Source organism: Toxorhynchites rutilus, chromosome 3 (genome assembly GCF_029784135.1).
Source record: "Toxorhynchites rutilus septentrionalis strain SRP chromosome 3, ASM2978413v1, whole genome shotgun sequence".
Classification (NCBI taxonomy): Eukaryota; Metazoa; Arthropoda; class Insecta; order Diptera; family Culicidae; genus Toxorhynchites; species Toxorhynchites rutilus.
Window position 1 is genome coordinate 49,598,024 of NC_073746.1, and position 8,969 is coordinate 49,606,992.

Genomic DNA, 8,969 nt, shown 5'->3' on the forward strand with positions numbered 1-8,969 from the left:
GTGGTGGTAAGCAAGCAAAATGAAATAAATAAAATTAGCTCAGTCAACCGATAAGCCCGGCTGTTGCTTGAAGTGTTTTATGCGCAAAATTGAGATGCCAAAACGCAGACACTCTGTTTATTTTCTTGCGGGTAATTATTTAAGCCCGTAGCATTCGTTGGGCAGGTTGTTGATCCAAATGTTCTGCCAAGTGTAGCAGCCGAGTAGCTATTCGAACCAGTCAAAAGGTAATGATTGATGTTTTCCCAACATTGTACAGCTTTTTTGATTGGCAGCTGATATCTATTATTCAGTCACTTATGATAAATGGAAACGCAAGGCTCACGGGTGAGATTTTTGTCTTTCTTAGAGCATTATGTTTACTTTCAAGACGTTATTCAGAGTTTTTACCAAAAATTTTCAGTTATATTAAGGTTTGGATGCCCTTTCAGTTTCGGCCGACTTTCGGCGTCTTATCTTTGGGCATGCAATGTATTGTTATCAAGATAATCAACGAATGAGATTAAACGGATTTGGCCAACGTCAAAATTGTGCAACACATTCAAGAATTTCACAGAAAAAACGTTTTTATTCCTCCTCTTAAAATATATCAATCCTCGTTAACAAAGCAACGCTAGTAATAATGCTCTATTATTGGAAATAATTTTAGTACTTGTTCTCGTTCTCACAGTTCAGTTCAACCTTGTTCATCTATCGCAACTATGGCTTCAAGTTGCCCCCTTAAAGCTCATCCCGATCCTCATCCCCCTCGTACTCATAATCCTCCTCAATCGGTTCGTCGTTACACACATTTGCCATCTCGGAACACAGCTTAATATCGGTATCCTTGATTTCATCTTCCTGCTGAAATAGCTTAAGGATAGCCTCTTCTTGATCTTCCACGATTTCCAGACAGAGATGTTTGAGACTCTTGTTTAAATCTCCCTCCTGGACAAAGTCCACTTCCGACATTTCCGGATTCATGCCAGAATCGACCATCATTTTCAGGATGGTAGGTCGTCCACTTTTCTTGTATCGGGCCTTCGCGTAGTCATCCATCCGATCGCAAACCGACTCCATCAGTTCCGTCAAGTACATCTCGGATTTAGCGTACGAGATGGTCTTCCTCTTTTTAGAATCGCCGGTTGCGTCCAGCCGGTAATCTCCCACGTCAATCTTCTTCCTTGGATCAATTTTCGAAACCGCAGATTCCATTTCGTTCATTGTGGCTTTACACACGAGACACTTGACCTCTTTGCTATTAATTGGACGGGCTGCTGGATGTTGAGCTGATGCGGGACCGGTCAATCCGACCAGCGTTATTGTCACCATGGCCAGGAGGTAACCCGTTTCAGTCTTCATATTCACTATATTATTTGCTAAAGAAGATTAATAAATGCAACTAAATTGCGATGTATGTCACCCGATGGGAAAATTACAACTATTGGACTCAAAGCTTGATAAAACGGGTTTTTCGGGTTTTCCTGAACGTTCGATGTTTACGAAGTAAAATAAACACGTTACCGTGTTTGATTGGTCCGGCATGCAGTTGTCAATTTTTCGAACATGACGTATCTGTGCGGAACAGGGATGCCAGGTGATTTTTTCAAATGTCTTCATATGGTACAAAAAACAAATGTCTTCATAGTCTTAAAACGAAAAAACAAAAATTCATTGCTTACATTTGGACAAAGTTTGATATCTTATTCAATGTTTATATTAATTGGCATTGTTATGTAGCGCATTTCACTAAACTTGCTTCGAGGTTTGGAAGATTATTTCAATTATTATGAACAAAGAATATATTTCACAATTGCGAACTAAATTTCATGACTTTAGAAATGATAATTAGCCTGATACACCGTTGTTTGGGAGAATATCGCCCCAGTTTTTCCACAAACTTTTGTTTGTGGAAACAAGTTTGCTAGTTTTTTTTTTGTTTTTTTTATCCCTTTTGTTTATTTTAGGCTCATTATAAAATGCTAATAACAGAGCCGAATTTTAATAGTGTACATGTCACATGTTTATCATATCTATAATTAGCACAATACACAATTGCCATTTTTCGGCGTTAGAGTATTCCCTTCTATACCATTGCATATGGTACACATCACAACAGTAGCCATTTATGCGTAAGAGTTTTCTTCCTGATCTTCCATTATCCAGTTCGACCGGACAGCGGAGACAGTTGATTGATCATTGTTGAGTTATTTATAGAGCAGCAGCCCGATGTGTCTTGCAGAGCAGAGCAGTTGTATGGATGAATCGATCTTATTTTGATCGTGGATCGATATCTCCATCGCTGATGATTGTTGCGTGGAAGTAGTTATTCTGTAACAACACAAAGATGGTCAATGAGGGCCCTGAGTTTTGAACTTACGATCGATCGCTTACTAAGCGAACGCGCAACCAATGTGGCTACGGAGACCCCCTGTTATTGCTAGTTGAACACTAAAAAAAACCCGAGGCAAAAGTCTCTGTTGATTACTAAGAACAAAAGTAAACAAATGACACTGATAAAAAAGCGATCGAATGACACTGATACAAAAGCCCTACTTCTTTTAACGATCTTTTCGGCCAATAGAAATTTATATATCTCTCAAAAATTCACATACGCTATCACACTGAAATATCTTCACATATTTCATAATGTCTTCAAAATGTCTTTACAAAATCAAATGTCTTCACAGTAAGTCAAATGTATACATGTGTTCAAATCTGGCATCCTTGGTGCGGAATTCCCTTTGACAATTAAACGGTGTTCGACATTTTACCGACTTACTATTAGGCCAAGCGCAAATTGAGACGCGTATAGCGCGAGTAACTTGCCGCGATATAGCGCCTGTTTTTGTGGCAATTGAAAACAGATAGAACGGCGCAAATTGACTAGATGACGCGAGATTGTGGAGCGCTCGTGAGACACGACTCGCGTGACGCTGTGGCTGAACCACAGTTTCTCGTGCTGGACGTACCGGTTGTGGTGGTTGTTTTAGTGAACAATACTATAGCGCCGTGAGTTTGGCGTACCGGGTGATTGTGTGTTAGTAAATAAATATATCGCGCAAATCTGTGTGAATCAGACATTTTATGCAAGTGGCACGTTATTTACACCAAACTGCGACTGAATATGCGCTTCACCACGCTACGTTTGTGGCACGCACGCAAATTGAGAAGCGTATAGCACTCGTAAGCGAACGCGAGACTACCAACACGACTCATACGTGCCACAAACGTAGCGTGGTGGAGCGCATATTGAGTCGCAGTTTGGTGTAAATAACATGCCACTCGCATACAATGACTGATTAACACAGAGTTGCGCGATATATTTATTTACTAACACAATCACCCGACCAGTACAGCCATACAGTGTCAAACCCACGGCGCTATATGATTGTTCACCAACACAACTACCACATCTGGCATGACCAGCACGAGAAACTGTGGTTCAGCCACAGCGTCGCGCGAGTCGTGTCGCACGAGCGCTCCACCATCTCGCGTCATCTGGCCAATTTGCGCCGTTCTATCTGTTTCCATTAGCCACAAAGACAGGCGCTATATCGCGCCAAGTTACTCGCGCCATATGCGTCTCAATTTGCGCCTTGCCTTACGGAATGCGTCTAGTTTAATAAAATCATGTTTTCCAGATACGAAACATTCAATTAAATCTCCACAATATTTTGTAAAAAACAAAATCATTATTCCAAATGAGTATTGTTGTATTTTGGTGTGTAAAGACCAGTAGTCATTCCAATCCTTTTAACACTGTTTGTTAGTATCTCAGTCAGCTTAATGGAATTTCAAAAAAAAAAAAAAATATCCGAGAATGCATTCTGAAGCATACGATTTTTTTTGTGTTCATGCATCACACGAACACTGAACAGATAATAACGGTTTGTCGCAGCGAAAGAAAAATTTATTATATTGCTAGTTTTTGTTTTGTTTCTGTTTTTGCAGATTCCCGATGCTACTGGTATTGGGATATTAAAATTGAGCCAGGCTGCTAGGTAAGGTGTTCGATTTGGTTGGCGTTTTAAAGAGATTCAATTAGAACGTAAGATTTTTAATTAGATAAAAATAGAGGCGAATGAACTGGCAAGTTTAAAGCCTCTCAAAAACAAAGAATCAATCAATTAGATAATGCTCTATATGCTTTAATGGAATTGGGATTAGCTTCATTGTAATAAATGCAAATATTTTCATTCAATTGATGCAAACATCTCTTTAATCTAGCAAGAAATATTCAAGTCATCTTTCATAATTTCTTTACATGTTCGATTACTGTGAAGATGTGATTGTTCTACTGTGTGAAGATGCGATTGTTTTTAGAGACACAGCTTCACTGTAATCAGGAAGAGCAAGTTCAAGCACACACATCTTCCAGTGAAAGTATGAAGGAATTTCTATATCGGAAAATCCTGCATACAGCGGCTATCAAAACTGCTATCCCTTGCATGGTGTTTCACGCCAAACGCTCGACCACGGAAGCCTATGGCTTGTGGAATTATAATGTTTATAATCGGCCTACAACGGGCATCTCGGCCTGTATCTTACAAAATTGTCATTGGCTTTTACTTCCTTTGAGGATAATGCCAGCATGACGATCATATTAACAGACAACATAATAAGGAAACCCTTCAAAGTTTTTTTTTGTCCTTACTGTTATGCCACAGGACACTGGTAAAGTCAACGGTCATTTCCCTACCGACTAGTGGGATAAAATAAAAATAAAAAACGCGCAAAACATAAAATCAAGGTCGGAAGGATTAAGAGAATATAGAACATTAATCGTTCTTATCGAAAAATTGAAGGAGGTATATCCTCTCATTATCTGAATCGAGGGTTGTGCTGAAACCGTTGATAATGTAGGAGGTAATTGAGTCCATAAAGGCAGGACTGATGTCTACCCAGCAACTTGCAAGACAAGTAGCTTTAGAGCGTCTAGAGAGGAGAGTTCTTGAACCGAAAGTCCAGATCAAACAGACTTTCCTGGTTCATGCCGCCTGCATATAATTGAAAATGTTGAACAGATCCCCGATGACGTTAGTAACAAATCAAGGCAGCCAACGAATATGTTTGAAAGTAGCATGAACATACATACTACAACTCTGGAAGTTCTAGCTTCTATTTCCCCTAGAACTCTTGATACATTTAGGTACGCATCCCGCAGGAAGTGTTACCACTTATTTGAGGCATACGTTAGGATAGATCTGAAACGTGCAGAATTTTCTTGAAGTTGAAAATGAAAACTTCACTAGATAAGGAGATGTATGTCATCGGAATCTATTCCAAAGAAAAACCTGCAATTACCTATCCATCATGTTATGTGTGTTTCGGGAGCATCATGATCCAGTTAGGATACAGGCGAAACAGCCAATCGCAACCAGCATCAATATCTGCGTAACATAAAGGCTATCAAGTAAGGCAGTAATCTCAGTTATCTTAGTTGTTCGCTAACCAACACTTCTGTTTCAGGATAATGCGTCCCCGCAATTAGCAAATAATATTATACATAGTGTTGTTCTTTTACATTCCTAAACGTATTCGACCAATCATTCAAATAATTGGACAAGCTTTAATTTTCGATCAAAACTAATAGTTTTTGCCTAATTGCTAAATATTAAGCCTTAACAAAACAATAATCCAGTAGTTCAAAGTCACACGATCTCGTTGTGTTGATCATTTCGCGACATAATCGAATCAATGAACTAAAAGTTTTAAAGTTCCTCGATTTGAGCATGAGTAGCTGTAGTGGTTCATTACTATTATAACACAAATTCTCTAACAATCTGATATTCAACTTCAAAGGTTCTTTATAATTGTGAACAACTTTGTGATTTAAATTGTAAATTTTCTCCATGAAAAGCTCCTATAACGCCAAATAACTTCCTTTGGGAAAAGTGTTCAGCCATATAAACAAATAAAAATAATTTTAAGGTTGATATTTTATCATTGTTCATTAATTGAAATTATTTTCTCACTAAGTTGAGATAGCAGTGTAATAGATAAACGATTACACCGTGTTATAAAACGACAATGTCTTTTCCCTTGTTCAAAACCATCGCGGGCACCTTCACTCGCTTACTTGCACATTTACACCGAGCTGTCAAACAACACCGAACAGCAACAACGAAAAACGCCAAAGTCATTGCAGTTGAACATTCTCTCAGTCGCCCGAATATCTTTGTTTAAAGGGAGTTCGTGGTTATATTGAACACTTCCTGCTGATTGAATTGGTTTTTTAAACGTGAACATCATCATATATTAAAGTGAAATTTGTGCTGTAGTATAGAACATCGAGTGGAACTGCTTGTCCCCTACGAAGACCATTATGGATCGCTTACTTCGACTTGGTGGTGCTATGCCCGGTTTGACCCAGGCCCCTCCACCTACAGATGCTCCCGTTGTTGATACTGCTGAGCAGGTTTATATTTCCTCGCTAGCTTTGCTCAAAATGCTCAAACACGGGCGAGCTGGAGTTCCCATGGAAGTTATGGGATTAATGTTGGGTAGGTTTTAAGTTCCATTGAGTGTAATTTCCATTTCTTATGATTCTGGTTCTTGTAGGAGAATTTGTTGATGATTACACCGTGCAAGTAATTGATGTGTTTGCTATGCCACAGACTGGCACGGGTGTTTCCGTCGAGGCTGTCGATCCAGTATTTCAAGCAAAGATGTTGGATATGCTTAAGCAAACCGGACGGCCTGAGATGGTGGTGGGATGGTATCACTCCCATCCCGGTTTCGGATGCTGGCTTTCCGGCGTAGATATTAATACACAACAATCGTTCGAGGCGCTCTCTGAACGGGCCGTAGCCGTGGTTGTGGATCCCATTCAATCGGTCAAAGGAAAGGTCGTTATCGATGCGTTCCGCTTGATCAACCCGAACATGCTTGTCTTGGGCCAGGAACCGAGACAGACCACCTCGAACTTGGGTCATTTGCAGAAACCTTCCGTTCAGGCTCTCATTCATGGACTGAATCGTCACTATTACTCGATTAGCATCAACTACAGGAAAAACGAGTTGGAGCAAAAAATGTTGCTGAATCTTCATAAAAAGTCCTGGATGGATGGTCTCACATTGGCTAACTATCAGGAACATTGTAGTATAAACGAGAGCACGATTAGCGAAATGTTAGAGTTGGCTAAGAATTACAATAAGGTAATCTCGAGTAATGTTTAACTAAGAATAGGGAATATTTCACAGCTGATTTTTACTTTCACAGGCACTTGAAGATGAGGAGAAGATGACCCCGGAGCAGTTAGCTATTAAGAACGTTGGTAAACAGGATCCCAAGCGGCATTTGGAGGAAAAGGTCGATACACTGATGTCGAACAATATAGTTCAATGCCTGGGAGCGATGCTCGATACGATCGTGTTTAAGTAATCCATATTCCAATCAGAAGCTGCTGCTTATTGTCATCCTGTGCGAGGAGTCGAAACAATGCGTCCGATGTCCTGTTGACGCCCGTTGGAAATCGATTACTTATTCGGAACTATTGATAACGTATCTCGTGAAATAAAAAAAAACATTAAATTGCTACTTTGTAAGTATCAGTTTTATTCCTGATTAGCTGGCCCGGCGAACTTCGTCCTTTCCGAAATTGTTTTTTTTTATATGGAATTTGTATTGAAAAGGCTTAAACACACGAACATTCACGTTTTCTTAATAAGCAATTCGTGGATTCAATCCTACAACTGTCCATTGATTGATCTTGATCTTTGTTTAGCGAAATAACATAGGGCGCTATTCCAGAAAACGAGCCGAGCAATTTGTCTCGTCTCGTCCCGGCTTCAGTCACTGTCGAGGCGAGCAAAAGATGTCAGCAGAATTGCCACATTTTAATCTGTATCAGAAGGTTTAAAAATCTTTCTCATCTGTACTTTTTCTTCCAAAAATCTGTACCATCGAAAGTATTCGTAGTAGAAATAATATATTTTAGTAGAATGAAAAAATACTCATGTATTTACTACAAATACTACATTTACACTTGCAAGTCATTCGTGTGTTCGATGGTGATTTGATCTCAAAATAGCGTTCATCGTATCGTTGCTGAGCCGATTTCGAAGTTTATTTTTGTTCTGATTATATTAAAAAAAAAAAATGTTGAGGAGTGAGGCATAGTGAGAATGTTGAAAACAAGGCATCGAAGCGCCGAAAATGCGAGCGAACCTTTAAATCCTTTTAGACATAAAATTTTTGTCCACCAATCCTGCACACGCTCGTTTACTGAAAATGTGTTCCATACGGAGTAATTTTACCTTTAGGGTACGGAATTCATTCTCCAGATAATGTGTATTCCCATCGTAGGATCCTGGACACGCCTTTAACGCAACGAATTTCGTCCTTATGAATCTGATCGATAATTGCACTGTAAAAGCTTTTATGATCAACAGCGATACTGCGGCGTGAAAGTCGTCATGCTTTATTCAAATGTAAGAAATTTCTAAAACCTGTACCAATCTGTACTTTTTGACGAAAATCTGTACTCTGTACCGTACAGAATTTGTACCAAAAATAACGAAAAAATCTGTACTTTTCTAGATAATTATGTACGTGTGGAAACATTGGATGTCAGATGTGAAGACATGTTTCCATTTTGAGAAAAATTCACAGGAGGGTTGTGTCCGAGACACGACCGCATAGTTGACGTAGGATTCCGTTAGGCTATCTGTTGATTTTAGATATGTTTGAAGAATTACATCGTTGAACTCTTTGATAATGATTTGGTGTTTACCGAGTGATGATGACAGAAGGATGGTAAACAGTCGTTGGAGGGTGCGTATCAGATAAAAGATACCGAAGTGGAACGAGATATGATGAAGACCGCCCTCTGTGATCCTGGACGAGATGCCTCCTGTGATATGTATGGATGAAATAAAGAAAAAAAACTCACCAATGTAATATAAGATAATTACCAATACCGAACACAATTATCAATTTTTTCATACGTAAAACATGTTACTTTAATATCGAGAAAACATATTTGA

At 39.2% G+C, this 8,969-nt stretch overlaps 2 protein-coding genes and 1 long non-coding RNA gene across 3 annotated transcripts; 1 reads left to right on the top strand and 2 right to left on the bottom strand.

Moving 5' to 3' along the window:
* Positions 1 to 548: 548 nt before the first annotated feature.
* Positions 549 to 1,529, bottom strand: LOC129777617 (protein seele). The gene has a single exon (XM_055783991.1). It carries the CDS (start codon positions 1,339 to 1,341, stop codon positions 721 to 723), a length of 621 nt encoding a protein of 206 aa, XP_055639966.1. The 5' UTR covers positions 1,342 to 1,529; the 3' UTR covers positions 549 to 720.
* Positions 1,530 to 1,905: 376 nt separating this feature from the next.
* On the bottom strand, positions 1,906 to 2,664 carry LOC129780587 (uncharacterized). The gene is made up of 3 exons (XR_008743965.1): positions 2,536 to 2,664; positions 2,374 to 2,466; positions 1,906 to 2,310 (listed from the first exon to the last, which is right to left on the bottom strand). It is a non-coding gene; the product is annotated as an uncharacterized LOC129780587 (long non-coding RNA).
* A 3,409-nt stretch (positions 2,665 to 6,073) lies between these two features.
* LOC129776994 (26S proteasome non-ATPase regulatory subunit 14) lies at positions 6,074 to 7,496 on the top strand. Its single transcript, XM_055783003.1, has 3 exons — positions 6,074 to 6,485; positions 6,544 to 7,139; positions 7,204 to 7,496. Exons 1-3 carry the CDS (start codon positions 6,308 to 6,310, stop codon positions 7,363 to 7,365), a joined length of 936 nt encoding a protein of 311 aa, XP_055638978.1. The 5' UTR covers positions 6,074 to 6,307; the 3' UTR covers positions 7,366 to 7,496.
* The last annotated feature ends 1,473 nt before the right edge of the window (positions 7,497 to 8,969 follow it).

What these genes read in the sequence shown, in the direction of transcription:
- LOC129776994 (XM_055783003.1), top strand. Translation starts at nt 6,308, where the DNA reads ATGGATCGCTTACTTCGACTTGGTGGTGCTATGCCCGGTTTGACCCAG. An exon ending in AGTTATGGGATTAATGTTGG is followed by an intron (nt 6,486 to 6,543) that starts GTAGGTTTTAAG and finishes TGGTTCTTGTAG; the next exon opens with GAGAATTTGTTGATGATTAC. An exon ending in TGGCTAAGAATTACAATAAG is followed by an intron (nt 7,140 to 7,203) that starts GTAATCTCGAGT and finishes TTACTTTCACAG; the next exon opens with GCACTTGAAGATGAGGAGAA.
- LOC129777617 (XM_055783991.1), bottom strand. Translation starts at nt 1,341, where the DNA reads ATGAAGACTGAAACGGGTTACCTCCTGGCCATGGTGACAATAACGCTG.